This window comes from Pseudoliparis swirei, chromosome 11, assembly GCF_029220125.1.
Source record: "Pseudoliparis swirei isolate HS2019 ecotype Mariana Trench chromosome 11, NWPU_hadal_v1, whole genome shotgun sequence".
NCBI classification, from domain to species: Eukaryota; Metazoa; Chordata; class Actinopteri; order Perciformes; family Liparidae; genus Pseudoliparis; species Pseudoliparis swirei.
The window spans coordinates 6,820,878-6,844,183 of record NC_079398.1 but is presented as its reverse complement, the minus strand read 5'-3'; the positions used below and the strand labels follow the sequence as shown (position 1 = coordinate 6,844,183).

The 23,306-nt window shown below is 42.0% G+C and overlaps 1 protein-coding gene across 1 annotated transcript; it reads right to left on the bottom strand.

Annotated features, from left to right (window-relative positions):
- Positions 1 to 1,372: 1,372 nt before the first annotated feature.
- Positions 1,373 to 23,053, bottom strand: dglucy (D-glutamate cyclase). Its single transcript, XM_056426029.1, has 14 exons — positions 22,978 to 23,053; positions 14,307 to 14,460; positions 13,966 to 14,046; positions 13,509 to 13,671; positions 10,053 to 10,203; positions 9,850 to 9,972; positions 9,519 to 9,764; positions 8,357 to 8,474; positions 7,292 to 7,434; positions 7,104 to 7,203; positions 6,214 to 6,362; positions 5,373 to 5,492; positions 3,524 to 3,684; positions 1,373 to 1,534 (listed from the first exon to the last, which is right to left on the bottom strand). Exons 1-14 carry the CDS (start codon positions 23,051 to 23,053, stop codon positions 1,373 to 1,375), a joined length of 1,947 nt encoding a protein of 648 aa, XP_056282004.1.
- Between the last annotated feature and the right edge of the window lie 253 nt (positions 23,054 to 23,306).

Below are 23,306 nucleotides of genomic sequence, written 5' to 3'. Positions count from 1 at the left end.
TTTCACCTCTGAGCAGAACTGACAGCAGAACTGACAGCATATTTGTAAGTTTGCATGAAAATAAACTAGCAGAAAAGTTAACTTTGTCTAGAGAAAACTAATTCTGGTCATTTTCTATTTGTTTTCTCAAATGTTTGATGTGGGTACAAACCAACAAGGAACTGATCTATTAACAAGTCTTGTGAATGCATCCAGAATGATAGAACTCTGTTGTTTTACTATTAAATACATATTGAGATTTGTTGACAAAGAAAAAGTGAAAAGATAATCAGCCAAATGATTCAGTGGAGGTAAACCGTGTCGCTGTTAACCAAACCCTGACAGTGCAGTTATAACCTGACCCTGGATGCTGGGTTCATTGTCTCAGGTTTTAGGAGATCTCAATGAAAATGTAAGATGTTTATGCCTGCTTACTTTTTCTTGAATGTAATTTAACTTTAATCATCTTGTGTATTTAAATTTCAGCTGACCAAAGAATATCTGGATTCCATCAGCCAGCTGTCTGATGTCAGATGGAGGCAAAGTGAGGCGTGTTAGCTGTTAGGGATCCGTGTTTTAGATGAATACAAAGGATGTCTTGAATAAAAACTGTGTTGCAATATGAGCTTAATTTGTCTCTCTTTTGTACAGTAGGTCTAAGTGTTTTCAAGCAGCTGATTCTTGAAGACATTATTGTATAAAGGGTAATAGTTCTCCAGAAGGGAGATAGCATCTTTAATGTTGAACCAATATCACTGTTTAGGTAAAACACCAAGTCCTGTTTATTTAAATGTCCAGGTAAATTATCCATCATTAATCAACTATTTAATTGTATGTTGTTTGCGCAGTTATTTATATTTTAAAATTTGATATAGTTTGTTTAAAAAAAATAAAAATGTAATCTGTTAGTCTGGATTTTTAGATTCAGTATTAATCTAATCTCATAATAGGGTTTCATTCAATATAAATAGATTAAATAATGTTAATGAACTGTAAAGTGCCTAACCGTGGTGTTAAGTGTATGCCATTATACATAACCTGAATTTGGTCCCCATGGGGAGAGGAAATTCAGGTTTTTTTTTTTTGAGAGAGTGTTTGAGGTTTAAAGTCATTTTCATGTGAACAAAAAAATATCATGATTTTAGCAATTAAAACTATGTCTCTAGATCCTTCAGAAAGGGTGGAGCCCACCGGGCTGCTTCTAGTCAGGCGTCCCCACGGGGTAGTAAAAACGGGTATGTGTGTGTGTGTGTGTGTGTGCGTGCGTGCTCAGGTGTCTTTCTCTCTCAGAGCCCTGAGCTTAATGGCTACTTTCATCAAAGCCGTGTTAATACTTAATCCCACACTTAAGATAATTCACTTTTCCATTTTGAGAACAACCAGAACGATTCGATCAAAGGCTCGTTGTGGTGCTGCCTCGTGTGACTTCCAGCAGTCTGGTGATGATGTCGGAGTGTGTGGGGTGAAAGGTCAAACCATCCACCTCCATCGCCAGGTTACCAGTTTTCCCGCTTCTTATCCCAAAACGCACCAGAGTGGAGAGGATGGACTCCTCCTGCAGGACAAAGAGAGCGTGTTTGTGTGTGTGTGTCAACGGCATTCCTAGAGAAATACCACAGGTATAGCTATTTCATTAAAAACACAACATTCACGTAACACAACTTATGAAGCTGTTATAGCGATAGTGAATGTGTTAGCAAAAGTTCCCTGCTCACACATCCAGTGAACAGGCACATTTCCAGTATTTACTGTGTCCACTGTGCACACCAGCTAGTCTAACTCGGACATTTACTGGTGTTGGGCAGGTAGTGTACGTGGGTTTTACTCAAAACAGCTGCCTGCTGCTGCTGGAAATGATGCTGATGTGCAGGTCAGAACCAGTGGCGGCTGGTGAATTCTTTTGGGGGGGGGGGGGGGGGGGGCGCAGTTGGGCGACGCGGTTTAAATAGCACTCAACAATGAGAAGAAAAGAGGTTTTGAGTAGAATATTGTAAAAAAAAGAGCTTTATTTCAAGAACACACCGTGCTCAACACTGTCCAACAACAACTATCAACACACTGTAACTTTGGGCATGAGAGGTTCAGAGCAGAATGCTTTAAGAAACATTGGGTTGGGTTTCAGAGGTTTGCAAAATAAAAGAGTTTCACCCTCACATGAAAGAGGTTCAGAGCAGAATAGAGTCAGAAAGAGATCACATGTTACATTGGGTGTTTGACAGAGTAGACCCACTATGTGTAAAGAAAAGTAGCCTCCTCTCTTTAAAGTTGGCAAACTTCTCAATAACTCTCTGGTTAAAGTCAATCATGTCTGTAACCAGCCTGTTTCCATTATTCTGGAGGGAATGTGTCTGTTTTTCAGAACTTCTTCGTTGTGTTTTCGATGCCAGTTCGGTCTCCTTCTGCTGCTCTGCTCTGCAAACGGGTAGCTTCATGCTGTTAGCGAGTTAGCTTCATGCTGTTAGCTAGATAACTGCGGCAAGATTCATGCTTTACACTTGTCTGCAGCTCTTTAGATCCCTCACCCCGTTGTAGTCCAAAGAGTTTCAGTCCCAGGACTTTGGAACAACAGACAGGGGAAACTAAACAGCGCATTACTCACTGAGCTCCAGCTAACAGCTCCGTTAGCAACCTGCTCCCGTAGCGCCGTGGAGCTCTCTGGCTGAGGGAACGATACCGGTCTCTGATCTGCCGAATAGTCCAATCACGTGAAATAATAAAACGATGTCATAGGCCAGAGCGCACATTTTTGCGCCCCAAGATTCACATTTCATCCGCCAATGAGAAGCCGTCCTTGCCGAAACGACTGTGAAATGTTTGCTCGCTGCCGCACACACACGTTTGGCCGGTGCCCCGAAAATGGGGAGGGGCTTCTCTCCGTGATAATGAGTGGCGATATATTATATTTTTTCACATTAACTTAAGTGGTTGTTGACAGGCTGACGGTCTCCCACACACATTTAGCGTGTCAACACGGTATATTTACTATTTAAATGATTTGGTATATAATGTTTTTTGACAGGATGTATTTTTTTCTTTTCTTTTTTTTTTCATCTCAAAATTTTAAGAGGGGCGGCGCCCTAGCGCCCTCTATGGACGCACCGCCACTGCTCAGAACCCCACGGCTCAAAACAAATGAGGTAAACAAGCCTAAATGTCTGCAGAGCAGTTGGGAACTGCAGAGCTGTGAATGTGGTCTTTGGGCTCTCATGAAAAAGTTAATAAAATTGAAATATCCATCCATCCATCCATTTTCATCCGCTAAATCCGGGATCGGTCGCAGAGGCAGCAGACCCCGGATTTATAATTTAAAGTTATATTTATAGTTTATTTTATTTTATTCAGTTACTGCATATTAACGTAGTACTCTAAGCTTTGTATACAAAAGTATTATGTAAATCAAGAAGATACATGTTCTACTTTCCTCATGATTTACATCTTAAAAAACACAACATTGAAAGAGAGCACCCGAGAAAGCAGATGGAAATCTCAAAAAGAGCGCTTATTCAAGAGAATATTTACGAAGGAGTGTGTGTATGAGTGTCACCTTGTCCACAGATGGCAGGTTAGCAGTCCAGTCCTGGAGCTCTTCCTGGGGGATGGAGTGCTCAAATCCCAGTCCTTTCTTTCTGTATCGCTGGTGGGAGGGGCAGGTGTGCAGCAGGTAGAGCCCACAGGCCACAGCGTAGCCTCCCCAGTTAGACACCCCTTCAGGAGGGAAGGACGTTGGTGAGAATGGCAGAAGGCAGGTAAACAACAGACATTGGTGGTTCTTAATGAGTAATCATATATGAAAAGACCCAAACAATTACAAAGTGAAACAAACTGACAACAAGACACAAGCACCTGCATAAAGATGCTGAACTACAAAAAGAAGCAAAACAACCGCAGACATGAAACAACTCAAGGCAAAACTACTAAAAACAAGGGACACACAAAGTGACACTAAACGACTACAATGATGCAAAATTACCACAAAGAGACACAAAACAACGAGAAAAAGAGGAAAGTGTGTGTTTTGCTCATGTGAAGGTCAGCTGATTGGTCTCATAACATGACCTTACTGCCAACTTATTTTAGACAAGATAACTGACAATGTTATTGGATGTCAGGACACTGACATGGTTTGGATGTAGTGAAATGAAGCAGTCAGGTTAGGCCAGGAGAAGCAGAGCCATGACATCATGAAAAGTTAAAAACAAATAATAAAGTAACTATTAATATGTATCTAGTGATCTGTGCTATTAATGTAACTTCTATATGATTCCAATCATTTCAAGCGTTTTTAATGAGAATCGTTGAATGTGCGCACATCCTGTTCAAACCGAAAGGAGACGGTAAGGTGGGGCAACGACGTGCTGTGCTTTACCTCAGATTGCGCAATCCCTCACAAACTGGGTTGAGTTGTTTTCTCATTGTTTGTCACTATTGTGATATTTGTAGACCCTTTTATTATAGGTCCTTTCTTCCTATAGAATAGGTTGTGCACTTCACATATGTGTAGATTTAGTCTTGCTGATTGACATAGAACCGCAGTGAAAAAGCAGAGGGGAGGCCAACAGTACCTCCACCTCCATGAAGGTGGCGTGCTAGAGGCCGCGGGTCGGGTTTATTCTTGTTCTGCTCTTCTTCTGCACTTTTAAAACTAAAAGAAGATCAGGTAGACTTTTACAACAAAGTCATTTTTGTCCAGAAGGAAAGACGAATAGAATTCACTTACAAGTGAAGTTAAGACCACATACATATGCTGCATTGGGCTATATGGCCTATTTTTATTTGTATTGATTGAGTATGAATTGTGGAATTGCGATGGCAAATGAAAAGCACACGGCGGTGCAGAGGAAATGTGCTCTTTCACTCAGCCGCTATAAATTGGTGGAATCAAATATGTACCGTACTTATGTGTGTGTAAAGAATGCTGACGTGAAATATGAAAAACAAGCAGTAGTCAATGTGAAAGCTGCCAATTGAATGGTGACTTAAGCTCCTATATTGGGGTCATATACCGCACGTCACTGCTCTATAATGATTCAGAGAAACCAGAAAGGTGGTGTGTTATTTCTTGCCTATTTCCTCTTTTTGGTTTCACATCTCCCTTTCATGGCAGTTTAGGGCAGATATAATACAGTTGCTCCTGACATGGGCTTTTTCTCACACCACATACAAAGAGGTTATGGAGAGGCCAGGTGTTCAGTGTGTATGTTGGACATCCTGTCTCTGAACTCTGAATGGAGCCCTGTTGGTGTGTACCTGCATTTCAGAGTGCATATTATGCATTCATACCTGCAGGAGCATGTATTAAAAAGCATGTCTGTGCTGTGGTCATGCAGCCATAACAACAGCAGCAGAATAATCTGCGGCGTTAACTTTGAGTGTGATGAGTTGCAAGTCCACACCAGCAGTGATGGCATAGTCAGCAGGGACAACGCAGGCTATGAGACCCCCGTTGGGCATCAGCTCCTCCACCTTGTCCTTCAGTTTGCCCATCCCCAACTCATTACCACCATCCCCGACTCCTGCAGGGTCAGAGAGGGAGAGCACAAATTCAGAATAATGTTCATAATCATTTCTAGAAGAACAGACTAGGGTAATGCAACACACTTTATTGAGCAAGAGGAACATATTAACAGATTTTCTAGAACTCTGACTTACTTTCAAGTTGGTTACATCCCCAAAGTAAGAGACATTAGATTATTATTAGATTATTCGATTAGATTGGTGCATCAATTATTTCAGTCAGCAAATCCAACAAACTTTTTTGTTTCTTTATGTGACACATAAAGAAACAAAAAAGTTTGTTGGATTCATCAAATTTCCCCGTTAGCTATTCAAAGGACCTGCCGCTCTATCATGCCAACGCTTGAGCCATTTAAAGATTAGTTGTATGAGTTGGGTAAGTGACAGATTGTTCCTCCACTTTAAGAATTTGATGGACTTCATAATAGGATTTTAAAAGAATGGTTTCACTAATAAAAATGTTCAGAACTAAACATTATTATGTGAGGTATTTGAGATGTGAGAATAGATGCGTTGACACATATGCAGGGTCATAATTCTGTGTGCTCGTAAAATATGTTAATTTGACTTCAATGGAGGAAAAAAATGCAGTCAGTTTATTTATTTGACAGGCTATGAAATCATTATCACGGTTCTGCCATTATTGCTTTCAATTTGAATCCCTAAATTATAGTGTAAGTAAAGCATGATGAAAAAGACTCAAATGAATGTGTGACCTACCTGTAGTGACTATTCCTGATATATTCTTGGCAGCAATAAACAAGTCATCGATGGGGTCCACCAGATGTTTGATGTTGACTCCCCTCATGTTGTAGTAATTTCCATCTCGCGCACGTCCAGTGCGCTCTATCGCCACAAGGTGGTCATACCTAAAACAAATTCATTAGGAGCACATTCCATTCACACCCTGGAAGCTGAGAGACTCAACGCTTTAAATAATGCCGATTACACCAGTTATGTTTAAGTCCAGTGTGATCACTAACAGAGATCTAGACCAGGGACCCTCACTGAAGGACAAGGACACACTAATCCAGAATATCAGTCCTGATGTGAAGTACTTTTTGGGGCGGTAGTTCCTTAAGTCAGTGGGGCCTGGCTTGGGAACAGGAGGGTTGCCGGTTCCCATCAAGTATGGAGCCGGTGGCATCACAAGGGGACAGGTAGTGGAGGGACGCTATATTCCCACTCAGATACAGCGGCCACACTACAAAATGGCCGCTCTGGCTGAAACTACATCTCCCAGACTGTTTTTTGTTTAAGGAACCTTTTTCTCCCCTAGGACGCTTTTTGTTGAGTGATGGACTTTTTTGATTTGTTTGAATGAATAAACATTCCCCTTTTACTCCTCCCTTGCGCTGCCCTACCCTAGTCGGCACTAGGGACAGCCCGTGACGTGACAGTACCCACACCCCAACTGCTCAAGATCATATTTCCACGGGAAGCCATGAGAGTCTGACATCTCTCCTCTAATGAATACAGGTCCCACATATTTGTGCCTGTACGTCTGATGATTCAAAATAAATATGGAAATATTTAAGGTTTACTTTCTCAACAGCACTAATCGTTCTTTTATTGTGTCCTTGTACTTCCTGCATGACAGGTCGGCTCACCTGGGCTTGCTGGGGTCTCCATCGTGACACAGGAAGTGAAGTGGAGAGTCTGGGCTGCTGGCTTCAAAAGTGACCAATGGGATTGCAGTTTTCAGCACACCTAAGGGTGGAATTACAGACACAAACATTGGATGCACTTATGAAGGACAATGAGATTGTTTCAGTGTTGAGGTTCACCTCTTCCCCACCTGTCCTCACAGCCTCATTAATCAGGGCCTGGTTCATCTCAAAGGCTCTCCTGTCGGTCACCATTGTCACCTGCTTCCCAAGCGACAGCAGCATGGTTGCCATGGCAATGGCTCCAGGTGGGCCGTCGGTCTCGTCAGGGGGACTGAAGGGGAAAGGGACACATTCTAATTTAAATAAATGTCTGTTTGTTATCTGTTGCTGAATGAGGTACCACAATGGCATTGAGCCTATGACCCACTGATGAAGCCCTTGCTTTTGCATCTTTACTAACTGGGTGGCAACAATCTGGGCCGAAATCACAAAGAAGTGAGGGAATTGTGCTCAAAAAACAGACATTGCTTATTGCCACGGTGCAGCTGAAGAGAACAAACGGAGATTTTTCGAAACTCAGACTTTAAAAGCTGTGGAGTGGAACATGTGACTCAGTGCTAATGGCCTGCTGCTCTCTCATCTGTGACTTCTCTTTTGTCTGAAGTTAAAAGACATCATGCGAACGGTTCTGTTATGGCGGGATTGCATAACATAACCTTGGCACCAAACAAGTCACATACTGAATAATGAACTATGTACCAACATGTTTCAAGGTGCGAGCCATTCAAATGAATGGGGACTAGAACAATGTGTTTAAGAGAACCACTCCATGACGTTGTACGTAAATATGACTGTATCAAGTTCATAGGTACGTGTAGTGGCCATTTGTCCTTTTAAATGAAACAAAACTATAAATCAGATTGCCACTGATGCACTGTGGGTTTCGGAGTTGACGCAGGCAAAAGAAAAGTAACGTCCATTCCGGTATGTTGATTTTGATCATTTATTTTGCAAAAAAAGAACAAACAAAACGCTGACACTCTTGGCTGATGATGTGCATGCTGGTCCTGTGCCTACCCACCTCTACATATAACCACAGGTGCCCAGTGTTACCCAATCAGTGAACCTAAAACTAAATATATTAAACTAAACTACAACTATCTTAAGAAACAGCTAACATATCAAAATGTAACCTAAATACAAATGTCAAATTAAATAGCTCCAACAGTACGTGTATGTGCAGGTATACCTACCTATGCATGTAGTGGGTTGGAAAGCCGGTAGTTATGGCAACAGAGCACGCATGAGAGAGTGCCAGGCAGGAGCGCAGAAGTTCATCCTGAACAAATAAAGCTTGAATCCCTCGTTGACCTGGTTGAGAGAAAAGGGACAAACTCACATCCACATCCAGCCAACATGGTACTGACACACATCCCCACCGCTAACAGAGGCTGAGCCGTTGACCCACGTTTAAGGTCTCTGTTTGTGTTCACATTAGATTCAGATTCATTTATAATTTATAATATAAATGGACTTCATGGACTGGCGATCTGTCCAGGCTGTACCCTGCCTTCGCCCAATGTCAGCTGGGATCGGCTCCAGCGCCCCGCGACCCTAATGAGGATAACCGGTATGGATAATGGGAAGAAAAAAAAAAGGAATATAAAGACTGTGGTTTTGTTCTTAATGTTCTAAAAGCTTCTGCTCATGAATTTCATAACGCTACAGGCCAAGGCAACAGAGACAAACCCAGCAGTTCTACAGAGAGTCAGATTGATCTATATCAAGGCATTGTTTCGATTTTACAGCTGCAGTATACATATTAACACAACGCATACTTGTTTAGCTATTGAATTATAAATCGCTCCTTGCTGCAACTGGCAGAGTGCTATAAAATGCAGTTATCCAGATTTTAATGAAATAATTATATAACGCAATTTTTTTTAATTTCGAGTTCATACTGTGGCAATAAACTAGATTAATACAGCGGACATGTAACTTGCTAGACACAGAGTGAAGACACCGAACTGGGTTGATGTCACAAATCCACCGACGTGTAACTGGGATTCCATGAGCAGTATTGGTTATTTATATTCACCATCCTACTTTATGTTGGCTTAACATGCTAAGATAACACTAAAGTACAGCAGAAGCTGATGGATCAGTATTTTCAGTTATTTGGTCACAAACTAAACTATTGATCCAATTTAAATGAGTTTCAATTAATTTAAAGTCTGTTTTTGAGCTGATAATGGCGCTCGCTGACATATCTGTAATATCTATACAAAATGTCATAATAATCTATCCAATATGTGTTGAGATATTTCAGTCTGGACACCGTTATCACTTGAGCAATGCCAATTGTTAATTCCAGCCAATAATTTAAACTAAAATCAAATTCCACTCCATGTTTACCTGGGTCCTCTCCAATAATTGTCGCCAGCTGTCGGATTTTTTCCACGGCCCTCTGAGATGCCAAGCTGTACAGCAAGGGATTGTGGGATACCAAAAAGCAGAAGGGAATCAGTTCAAGACTGTGATCCATGGAGGGAGAGCCTACGGGGCCCTCAGAGGGTGGAGGTGTGGGAGAAGAAGAGCACGAGTCTGGGATGTCAGTCAGGAACATACAGCCTGGTGAGTGGCTGAATGCCAGAGAAGGCTCTGGAGAGACACAAAATCAGGTTGTGTGTAGATACTATGAGGATGTTAGGGAGTGAATGCAGCACTAGCCAATCATATTGCTCACTGCTGTTGATTATTGCTTCAATAGCAGTCACTCCACAGGCCCAGAACACTGGGACATCGCCAGGCTGCAGCTGTACTTGCTCCCCATAGTCTGGTCTGGACAGGTCCTGTATACCGAGGAGAGCTCCACACACAAGTACAGTTATGTATTTGTAAATGAAGGTTCTTAGTGTGTGTGAACTGTGTGTGTGTGTGTGTGTTTACCTGGGTCTCCTATGTGTACAGGAGCTCCATGTGCAAGCGGGTTGAGGTGAGTAACCTCTACTGCTGCATCCAGCATGCCAGCTGGAACAGGACGCATAGTGACCACTAGAGGGCAGCTGAACACTGCCGCAGGAATACACGGAACTGCAGTCTACCACGCACGCACACACGCACATAAACAAACGCACACGCACGCGCACACACACACACACGCACGCACACACACACACAGACGCATATATTTATGCTAAAATGTCTATTTTTCTTGATGACAAACTGTGCTAAAATATTTTATTGATGAATAAACAATTGATTGATTTTATGTTTCTGTTTGGAACAAATAGCAAATGCAATAATTAATAATGAACCTTTCAATTTAAATACAGTCAGGTCCATAAATATTTGGACATTGACACAATTTTCATCATTTGGGCTCTGTACACCACCACAATGGATTTGAATGAAACAATCAAGATGTGCTTTAAAGCAACACTATGTAACAATTGTACCTTAAAATAACAGCTTGAAAAATATTGTGCCGAAACAATGACTTTTAATATGGCGATTTGCGTCTCCGCCATTGCCATCGGGGGTCTGTGGGGAAATAACTCCGCTTTGTAAGATTCTGGAGCCGCCCGCTCCGGGGCGGGTGTACTTCGACCTGCTTTCTGGCAGTGATTACGCAATGTCATATAGTGCCACTCCACGCTCGCAGCTACAGTATAAGGGTAGCTTTTTTATGTAGCTTTTTTGTGTTGTCAACAATATTGTATTCGATCACACGTACTCCACATTCAAACATTTAGAAAACAACGTATATAGGCTGAAAACGCGATCGGTATTTCATCTAAACTAATTGTCATTCTTTTGGTTATGTTGTAACAATTCGCCCTTAGCAACTCAATCAAGGGGAAAAGGTACAATACGCTAAAAAAAAAAGGGAATGGGCGGATCTGCGATTTCTGGTGTTAACTCTCTCTGCTCAAATGGTCGTAAAAGAAAAACACACAGTCGATATGCGGAAACCCAAATGTTATTATATTAAATCAAATTCAATGCATCTACAAGCCCCCAAAATGAACACATCCACTACAAACAATCAAACCCACTCAAAACAAAGTATACTCCCCGGATCCCGACAGTCCCAAAGACTTTGCAGTCCCCCAAAACAAAAGTAAATGACTGCACGCGCACACACACACACCCCCCTCCCCCCAAAAGCCGGCAAACAGCTGACCGACCAGGCAGAAACGTGGCGAGGCGCCGCGTTCAATCCCCGCGCTACTTCACCCTAGTCCGGTAGGTGCTGGGCCCAGTTCACAGTGTTCCTGCGCAGTCTTCGTATTAGCAGGGCTCTCAAGTTTTGAAGACAGGCAAGAGTGACATTTCCATCAGCAAACAAAAAAACCCTCGTGTCACCTCCCCCTCGTCACCTTTTATAACCCGTGACACGTACAAATAATAACAATAATAATAATTATAATACAGGACAACAAATGATCCCAACTCAATACAAGTTTATGCGAGGCTGCATCTATCGTAACTGGGTATTTACGACACTGAAGTCAACGTTAAATACCTCAAAAACTGAAGGGGGCGCTAAAAGGGAAAAACTACATAATGGGGCTTTAAGTTCAGACTTTCAGCTTTCATTTTAGGGTATTTACATTCACATCAGGTGAATGGTGTAGGAATTACAACACATTTTATATGTGGACCCTCCTTTTTAAGGGATCAAATGTAATTGGACAAACTAACATAATCATCAATGTAATTATCAATTTTAATACTTGGTTGCAAATCCTTTGCAGTCAAGTACAGCCTGAAGTCTGGAACCCAGAGACATCACCAGACACTGGGTTTCACCCCTGGTGATGCTCTGGCAGGCCTCTACTGCCACTGTCTTCACTTCCTGATGCTTCTTGGGGCATTTTCCCTTCAGTTTGGTCTTCAGCAAGTGAAATGCAGCTCCATTGGATTCAGGTCAGGTGATGGACTTGGCCATTGCATAACATTACACTTCTTTGCCTTAAAAAGCTCTTTTTCACAATGCAAAAGACCTGGAAGACCACGGAGAACAACTGTGGTGGATGACAGAAGAATTATTTCCCTGGTGAAGAAAAACCCTTCACAACAGTTGGCCAGATCCAAAATACTCTCCAGGAGGTAGGTGTATCTGTGTAAAAGTCAACCATCAAGAGAAGACTTCACCAGACTAAATACAGAGGGTTCACCACAAGATGTAAACCATTGGTGAGCCTCAACAACAGGAAGACCAGATTAGAGTTTGCCAAAAAACATCTAAAAGAGATGTACAGTTGTGGAACCACATCCTATGGACAGATGAGACAAAGACCAACTTCTACCAGAATGATGGGAAGAGAAGAGTCTGGCGAAGAGAAGGAACTGCTCCTGATCCAAAGCATAGCACCTCCTCAGTGAAGCCTGGTGGAGGTAGTGTGATGGCGTGGGCATGTATGGCTGCCAGTGGAACTGGTTCCCTTGTATCTACTGATGATGTGACTGCTGACAAAAGAAGTAGAATGAATTCTGAAGTGTTTCGGGCAATATTATCTACTCATATTCAGCCAAATGCTTCAGAACTCATTGGACGGCGCTTCACAGAGCAGATGGACAATAACCCAAAGCAGACTGCCAAAGCAACCAAAGAGCTTTTTAAGGCAAAGAAGTGGAATATTCTGCAATGGCCAAGTCCATCACCTGACCTGAATCCAATGGAGCTGCATTTCACTTGCTGAAGACCAAACTGAAGGGAAAATGCCCCAAGAAGCATCAGGAAGTGAAGACAGTGGCAGTAGAGGCCTGCAGAGCATCACCAGGGATGAAACCCAGTGTCTGGTGATGTCTCTGGGTTCCAGACTTCAGGCTGTGATTGACTGCAAAAGATTTGCAACCAAGTATTAAAATTGACAATTATATTGATGATTATGTTCGGTTGTCCAATTACATTTGATCCCTTAAAAAGGAGGTGCCATGTATAAAATGTGTTGTAATTCCTACACCTTTCACCTGATGTGGATGTAAAGATCCTGCACTACCTCACCAACCGTCCACAGTATCTTATAAGTACCTGGGTGTTCGCTTGAACAATAAACTGGACTGGACTGATCCCACTCATGCACTCTATACAAAGGGACAGAGCAGACTCTTTCTGCTGAGTTGACTGAGGTCAAGGAGCACTAATTTTTTCGACCAGCCCAATGCTATTTTTTCCAGCCATGCTTAAGCAAAAGTAGCCCAACTGGGCGGAAACCAGTCCGATAAAGCAACCCCGGCTGCCAATAAGCCAATACAGCTGCAGTACATCACAGAATGGACCCTGTGTGCTTGTTTAACCTGCACTTGGGTCTGATCCTTGTCACAACAGGTAAATAATTCAGATTGTGTGACAATAAATTTGCAGCAAATACAGCTTTGTAGATATTTGTGCCATACCCTGTACATGCTGACGTTTGTGCCCTGCTCTACGTTCCTGACTGGGACTCCAGCTTTCTTCAGTCGGTCCTCAAAGCCAAAACTGCAGCCCAGATAGAAGCAAATCATGTCTGACCACGGGCCGTGATGTACAGCCTGCTGCCCGGACGCAGTCCTGGGAGCACTGGGGAAACAAAAAGGAGGAGTGAGGCTGGTAGGATCACAAAGTCAAGGTGAGAGATGCGCTTTGATTCCTTCGGGAGTGTGACAGTGACAGGCTGTGCATTATCAATATCAGGAATGTCATTTAACAGAGAGAAAATGCATTATGCTTGCAAATGATGCTGCTGTATTTATAGACATACAATATATATATATATATATATATATATATATATATATATATATTCTCTGCATGTTTGAACTAAACCAAACTCCTTTTAGTGCAGTGATCCGTGTCATTTTTAAATACCTTTGCTGAGTGCTGTAAAACTGCAGACTTGAGACGGTTTTCACCGGGCAACCCTCTTCATACACATAGTATTGAGAAATATCTGTCCTGAAGACACAGAAAGACACAAACAATGTGTGAAGTGTATGGTCTGCTAGAATAAAGTAAAGCACAAAGATGTGAGGTAGAGGAAAAATGTAATGGATTCTATCCTGTGTGGCGTGAATGAGCTAATGAACGAGATGATGAAGTAATATCAGACCGGTGCATGGACTTTGGTAATCGCAGAGGCCGACTTGATACTGGTATTGATATCAGGTCTTTTGGACAGTTGCTCATTGTGTGGCATTCGTGCATGTGTGGTCTACCTTATGTCTGCATCTCTCGCAAGAGGCGGACAGGAAGTCTGCCCTGTTTGGCTGCGATAAAGGAGTGGCAAGGGGGCGGGGTTTCTGCGACAGAACACTTCAAAGTCATCGGCCAGATGTCTGGGCAGGATGACGACATTGGCCTGCTGGTACCCTGACACAGACACACACACACAGTTGATGCACGTCAAAACAGAAACTAATCAGATGACCAGTTCGGGTGTCCATCCAAGTGCCACATCCCCATCCACTGTAATCACATCAGAAACAAAAAAGCAACCCAGATATTAATATTATGACAATACAGTACCAACAGTTACCAACTTCAGGGGAGGGTAGATGTGACAGGAATGTAGAAACTAGTATCAACTAGAACGGGCACTTGGTAGAGTGCATACCTTCGCATATCACAAGATTGGGCATTATGAACATTTTGGCATTAGTTTCATGCCAATTGGATAAAAATTGACTATGCTATGGTAAAAAGAAGATTTTTACCTTTTCATGACCTTGACCTTTGACCCGATTGATCCCAAAATCTAATCAAATGGTCCCCGGATAATAACCAATCATCCCACCAAATTTCATGCGATTCGGTTTAATACATTTTGTGTTATGCGAATAACACGCATACAAATAAATAAATAAATAAATAAATACACGGCGATCAAAATATTACCTTCCACATTTTCAATGCGAAGGTAAATATACCACTCATGGAATATGTTAATAAATATGGACATCCAAAATAGATTTTTTTCTGTAGACTTACTATTATGTTGGATGCAATCATAGCTATTAATATCATCGTCTTCTCTAATTTCTTCTTTAGTTTCAGTGTAGCATGCAACAGCACAGAGGTGATTAGATTACATTACATGTCATTTAGCAGACGCTTTTATCCAAAGCGACTTACAATAAGTGCATTTCAACCTAGAGTACAAACTAAGAACAACAAGAATACAGGAAGTAACATTTCCTCAACACTGGTGATCCACTGGTTCTTACCGTTAGCTAACCCGGTCGTGGTGCGTATTCTGGAGTCTTCCTGCCTGATCAACGACCTCAACTCAGCAGGACTCAGGGAATGTAAATGATGCGACGGCTCCATTATGGAGCACACGCTTTTGTTAGATACTCAGACTACTTTCTCCTATTTCAGATTCTCGGCTCAGACGGTGCCAATGCAAACGGCAATGGGGAACAACTCCGTCTGCCGCTCTGGTCTGCTTGACTAGGATTAATGTTTAGGTGTGAGAATGTGGTCAATCATTAAACATCCTGTTTCTGCGCAGGAGTAGTAAGTCTACACAGAAGCTCGCTGTGCACCAATCACTTCACGTTTACAACCAGTTTCCCCTGCTCAGCGACACACCCGCTGAGGAGCACACCCTGGTTATCGGGAGCTCGATTGTCAGGAACGTGAAAATAGCGAAGCCGCGGACCACAGTCGTGTGCCTCCCGGGGGCCAGAGCGGGCGACGTGGAGTCTTGTTTGAAACTGCTGGCTAAGGACAAGCAGAGATACAGTCAGATTGTAATACATGCCGGTGGTAATGACGCCCGAGCCCGCCGGTCGGAAGTCACTAAAATTAATGTGGAATCCGTGTGTGCTTATGCCAAGACATTGTCGGACACCGTCGTTTTCTCTGGCCCTCTCCCAAATTTGCAGACAGACGAATTGTATAGCCGAATGTCGTCTTTCAACCGTTGGCTGTCGAGGTGGTGCCCAGCGAATAATGTGGGCTACGTAGACAACTGGAAGACTTTCTGGGGAAAGCCTGATCTGATGAGGAGAGATGGCATCCATCCCATGTTGGACGGAGCGCGTCTCGTTTCTGCAAACATAACCAAGTTGATCAACGGACAGCCATATCTGTGACAACGCAGGATTCATGTCATAAAGCAGAAACAGAGTAGCCCCACGCCCCTGTCACCCAGTGTCCCCCAGAGCTCCATAGAGACTGTGTCTATCCCACGGCCACTTAAACTTAAATTAATTCTATCAAAAGAAAGCAGAAGAGGAGTCGTACGCAATAACCTTATACAAGTTAACACCATTATTTCAGCAGTGCAACAAAACAGGACTATTAAATGGGGTCTCCTAAATATTAGATCTCTGTCATCTAAAGCTGTGTTTCTAAATGATTTAATATCAGATAATCACATTGATTTATGCTGTCTAACTGAAACCTGGCTGAGCCATGAAGAATATGTCTGCCTAAATGAATCGACTCCTCCAAGTCATATTAATACTCACATTCCTCGCGGCACCGGTCGAGGAGGTGGAGTAGCAGCCATCTTTGACTCGAGCCTATTAATAAATCCTAAACCTAAATTACACTACAACTCATTTGAAAGCCTTGTTCTTTGTCTTTCACATCCAACCTGGAAAACACTACAGCCAATTCTATTTGTGATTCTGTACCGGCCACCAGGTCCATATTCAGAGTTTATATCTGAATTCTCAGAATTTATATCAAGTTTGGTTCTTAAAACTGATAAAGTTATTATTGTAGGAGATTTTAATATCAATGTGGATGTTGTTAATGATTGCCTTAGTGCTGCATTCATCTTATTGTTGGACTCGATTGGCTTCTGTCAGAGAGTACAGAAACCCACTCACAGCTTTGGCCACACGCTTGATCTTGTTCTTACATATGGCGTTGACATTGAGCATTTAAAGGTCTTCCCACAGAATCCTCTTCTGTCAGACCACAACCTCATAACTTTTGAATTTATACTACCGGAGTGGACACCGGTAGTCAAAAGTTTCTACACCAGATGTCTAACTGACAGTGCTGTGGCTAAATTTAAAGAAGCGATTCCTTCTGCATTTGATTCAATACCAAGTCTCAATATAACAGAGGACTCCTGGTCTAACTTTAGTCCGTCCCAGATTGATCATCTTGTTGACAGTGCCACAGGCTCTCTGAGAATGACACTGGACTCGATAGCCCCTCTGAAGAAGAAGACAGTGAGGAAGAGGAGGTTTGCTCCCTGGTATAACCCTCAGACCCGCAAACTAAAGCAAACATCACGAAAGCTTGAAAGCATATGGCGTTCAACTAATCTGGAAGAATCCCGCTTAGTTTGGCGAGATAGTCTTAAAATTTATAAGAAGGCCCTCCGTAATGCCAGAGCAGCCTATTACTCATCAGTAATAGAGAAAAATAAGAACAACCCCAGGTTTCTCTTCAGCACTGTAGCCAGGCTGACAGAGAGTCACAGCTCTGTGGAGCCGAGTATTCCTATAGACCTCAGTGGTAATGACTTTATGAACTTCTTTAATGAAAAGATTTTAACTATTAGGGACAAGATTAATAATCTCTTGCCCTTAACCAGTGCCAATCTGTCCTTAAGTGGAATGGCCTTGGAAACCGCTGTATGCCCTGGTGTATATTTGGAGGGCTTTTCTCCCATTAACCGTGACCAATTATCGTCAACGGTTTCTACTTCTAACACGTCTACCTGTCTCTTGGACCCCATCCCGACGAGGCTGCTTAAAGATGTTTTGCCTTTAATTTTGCAGCTCTCTATTAGATATTATCAATGTGTCTCTGCTAACAGGCCACGTACCACATTCCTTCAAAGTAGCTATCATTAAACCGCTCCTGAAGAAGCCCACTCTGGATCCAGAGGTGTTGGCTAACTACAGACCGATCTCTAACCTCCCCTTCCTCTCCAAGATCCTTGAGAAAGTGGTCGCAAATCAGTTGTGTGACTTTCTCCATCATAATTGTTTATTTGAGGAGTTTCAGTCAGGATTTAGAAAACACCACAGCACCGAGACAGCACTGGTGAAAATTACAAATGACCTCTTAATGGCAGCAGATAAAGGACTCATCTCTGTACTGGTCTTGTTAGACCTTAGTGCTGCATTCGACACCATTGACCATGACATCCTATTACAGAGACTGGAGCAGTCGATTGGCATTTCAGGCACGGCACTAAGTTGGTTTAAATCCTATTTATCAGATCGATCTCAGTTTGTATTTGTAAACGATGACGCCTCGATAACCACCAACGTTAGTCACGGAGTTCCACAAGGTTTTGTGCTTGGACCAATTTTATTTACCTAATACATGCTGCCTTTGGGCAATATTATCAGGAAACACTCCATAAACTTTCATTGCTATGCAGATGATACTTAACTATATCTATCGATAAAACCAGAGGAAACCAACCAACTAAGTAAAATTCAAGCATGTCTTAACCCTTGTGTTGCCTTAGGGTCAATTTGACCCGAATCAATATTACACCCTCGTGTCGCCTTAGGATTAATTTGACCCCATTCAATGTTTAATGTCGGTGTTCTTTCGGTAGTCAACAAACAAACATAAAGTGCCTCACACTTAAACTTGGAAAACAATATTAATTCTAATAATTTTCTGGAGGTTTCAATTGCTGGCGTCAAATTGAACCCAAAGGGTAAAATATGTTAGTAAACAGGAGGGTGAAACATTGAATCGGGTCAAAATGACCCTAAGGCGACAGGAGGGTTAAATATTTAATCGGGTCAAAATGACCCTAAGGCGACAGGAGGGTTAAAGACATAAAAACATGGATGACCTGCAACTTCTTGATGTTAAACTCAGACAAAACCGAAGTAATTTTACTCGGCCCTGAGCACCTCAGAGATCAATTATCTGGTGATGTGGTTTCTGTAGACGGCATTGCCCTAGCATCCAACACCACTGTAAAGAATCTTGGCGTTATCTTTGATCGGGACTTGTCCTTTAACTCCCACGTAAAGCAAATCTCAAGGACTGCATTCTTTCATCTACGTAATATTTAAAGAAATCAGGCACATCTTGTCTCAAAAAGATGCAGAAAAATTGGTTCACGTGTTCGTTACTTCGAGACTGGATTACTGCAACTCCTTATTATCAGGCTGCTCTAATAAGTCTCTTAGGTCCCTCCAGTTGATCCAGAATGCTGCAGCTCGTGTTCTCACTAAAACTAAGAAAAGAGATCACATCACTCCTGCACTAGCTGCTCTGCACTGGCTCCCAGTAAAATCAAGAATCACTTTTAAAATTCTTTTCTTAACGTACAAAGCCTTGATTGGTGATGCACCATCATATCTTAAGGAGCTTGTAGTACCATATTACCCTACTAGAGAGCTGCGCTCACTAAATGCGGGACTACTTGTAGTTCCTAGAGTCTTAAAAAGTAGAATGGGAGCCAGAGCCTTTAGTTATCAAGCTCCTCTTTTATGGAACTAGCTTCCAATTTCAGTCCGGGAGGCAGACACAGTCACCTCATTTAAGAGTAGACTTAAGACTTTCCTCTTTGACAGAGCTTATAGTTAGGGCTGAATCAGGTTTGCCCTGGTCCAGCCCCTGGATATGCTGCTATAGGCTTATAGCTGCCGGGGGACGTTTTAGGATGCACTGAGCACCTATCTCATCTTTTCTCTCCTTAGGGATGAATTTTCATCTCTCAATCACACGTTACTAACTCTGCTTTCTCCCCGGAGTCCTTGTGACTTCACGTCTCATGGGGTCATCGGACCCTATGAGACGGCATAGATCCTATCTGCTGATGGATCATTGAGGTCTGGGTCGTGGAATTTCTGCTACTGACTACGCCACTATCCTGTTGAGACTCCACCCACTGTTGAGACTCCGCCCACTCCTCCTCCCCACCGCCATCTGCCTGATGGATCGTGGAGGTCTCCATCGTGGAATATGCCTACTATGAACTATTCATACACTCTGTCATATTCATTGAATGTATTTTAACTCTAAATCTGTCCTTCTGTACACATTACATCTATTGCACCCGTCCATCCTGGAGAGGGATCCTCCTCTGTTGCTCTCCTGAAGGTTTCTTCCCTTTTTTTCCCCCTGAAGGGTTATTTGGGAGTTTTTCCTGATCCGATGCGAGGTTTTGGGGCAGGGATGTCTATGTGTACAGATTGTAAAGCACTCCGAGACAAATTCGTAATTTGTGAAATTGGGCTATACAAATAAACTGAATTGAATTGAATTGAAAGGGGGGCAGAAATAGAGGAAAGGGAGAACTATTACCATCAAACGAAGCAGATCCACAGACACAGGAGGGCACTCAGGGGCGAGGCCGAGAGAGCATGACGATCACCAATAAAGATCATCAATCAGTTCCGAAGTTGTTAAATATTTTACAGGTTAGACGGTATGTGTAACACAATCCAACCAATCGACACACACACTTCTCTGCCACAAACAGTCAACGAAAGCTGGTCTCAATATAACTGCTTATTTTTTTGGTGAAGGTGCCCTGTAGTATTTTGTATTCTTTCACATTATCTCATAAAAAATGAATTGGAAAAATCAAAGATTAATCATGAATGAAATCATGAATTCTATATATATGAATCATAAATGATATATATATATATATATAATATATAAATCAATAAATGATATATAATAAATATATATGACCTGGATGACCTCTGCTATGCCCATGCTATACATAGATAGAAACATTCACGGTAATACTCTGAAATCCATAAGCAGCAGATACAACTGAGAGCAGACGTTTAATGAGCAGACAGAAGCCGCCTCTCCAACACAGAATTCAAGATTGGAGACACTTCATTGGTCCATTATAGCCCACCTAGGTCTGACCTTGCATTGTTGGCAGGCACGTCTAATTAATAGAAGACAAATCTGTAGAAGAATATAGCTCTATAAGTTTATATTAAATCATGAGCTTGTCGCTCGATGGTGTTTTGAGCCCTCACCGACACCTTCCAGGCAGCGGCTGCCTGGAAGGTGCCGGAAGGTGGTCCCGCCCCCAAAACTCTGATCCAATCAATGCGCTATCCACTTGGAGCGCATATTCAAACCCACTTGGAGCGGAGCGCATATTCAAACCCACTTGGAGCGCATTTGGAGCGCATTTTCTGCCCGAGCGCATATTCAAACCCACTTGGTTCAACAATTTCAAAGGTACGTAGCTAATATATTTATATTTTTTGGGCCGGCTAATGTTGTGGTAATGTTATTTCATGCTAATCTTAGCTGTGGTAATGTCATTTCAACCTGCTAGCGAGCTAAATCTGGTTAAAACATTAGGTAACAAAGTAAGATTAATTACTGTAGATTAATCACTGTATTTTAGTGAAAACTCAAATATCCTATCTCTAAATATTAGAATATCATGAAAAAGTATACTAGTAGGGTATTAAACAAATCACTTGAATTGTCTAATTAACTCGAAACACCTGCAAGGGTTTCCTGAGCCTTGACAAACACTCAGCTGTTATAAATCTTTTTTTTTACTTGGTCTGAGGAAATATTAAAATTTTATGAGATAGGATTTTAGAGTTTTCTTAAGCTGTAAGCCATAATCAGCAATATTAAAAGAATAAAAGGCTTGCAATATTTCAGTTGATTTGTAATGAATCCAGAATGCATGACATTTTTGTTTTTTAAATTGCATTACAGAAAATAAAGAACTTCATCACAATATTCTAATTTTCTGAGACAGTCCTGTATGTGTTGAAACTCTGTTATGCTGTTCAGTGTACTGCACTTCTCCATTGTCTGCTGGGGGAGCAGCATCGGAGCCGGTGACACTAGCCGTCTCAACAAACTGGTTAGGAAGGCTGGCTCCATCATCGGCTGCAAGCTGGAGCACCTGGAACAGGTGGTGGAGAGGAGGACATTGAAGAAACTTGTGTCCATATTGGACAACCCGGACCACCCTCTCCACCACCTCCTACAGGGACAGAGGAGTACTTTCTCCAGACGTCTCCTCACGCTCCGCTGCCACAAGGACAGATACAGGAGAAGATTCCTGCCGACGGCTATGAGGCTCTATAACAGATCACCTCTTGCCAGATCATTGTGCAATAACTACAACAATAACTTCATATCCACACTATGTTGATCTGCACTTCACACATTTCATTTATTTACAGTACACACATACACACAATTCATTGCACTACACACATACACACACTTTGCATTTTGCACACTGTCTATATTTGGTGTTTTTATATTTAGTTTAATTGTTATTAGTATTGTGTATTGTGTCTGCATATATGTTGTATATATACATATATATTTTATTTTATATTTTGCTTTGTATGCTTCTATATCTTTCATCCCTGTTTTTATATTTTATTTTTTATTTTTTATTCATGTGTGTTTGGTTTATTGGTGCTGCTACTGCTACGACAAATTTCCCCTTGGGGATTAATAAAGTATATATCTATCTATCTATCTATTCTATAAACATGCATCTATTGCTTCCTCTGTTGCTCTCCTGAAGGTTTCTTCCCCTTTTCTCCCCCTGAAAGGGTGTTTTGGGGAGTTTTTCCTGATCCGATGTGAGGTCCTGAGACCGGGGTGTCGTATGTGTACAGATTGTAAAGCCCTCTGAGTCTAATTTGTAATTCATGATTTTAAGCTATACAAAAATAAATATAATTTAATTTAAAATGAACTTAAATATCTCTTGATGCTGTTGAGTTCCAGTTACTATCAGTTATTTACTCTGGGTATCTGTTCAACGAGAAACCTTTGACCTTTTCCTTAAGAACATTTTAAACCAGGAGTCTGACTTTACTTGCCTTTCCAAATCCTTAAAGTGTTTCCTCCGCTATTTCTGGCAACAGAAACTTGGTTGTTTGGCTCTTATAGTATATTTAGACAGCTTTGTTTGTGTTTTACCTGAGTGGATGGCAGAGTTAGAGAAGCTCCTGAAATGTCTGAGGGAGCGTCTGGCGGCCCTGACAGCAGTCAGCATGCTGAACCTAAGCAGCAGCACACAGACACAACACCGAATCACTCGTTTCACACACAGAAAATACTAACTAGTTGCATAGTTTGTGGTGTTTATTTCTCTGCCACACACGAATCCCACCGCTACCACCAATGTAACCGAGCGTTCTGGATTCGTTTGTGAGGTGCACTTATAACATAGGTTAACAAACGGAATCGGGAAATCAGACATGCCGTTCAGCTTCCCTCTTTATTTATTTGTCCCGTTACTTTCCCGC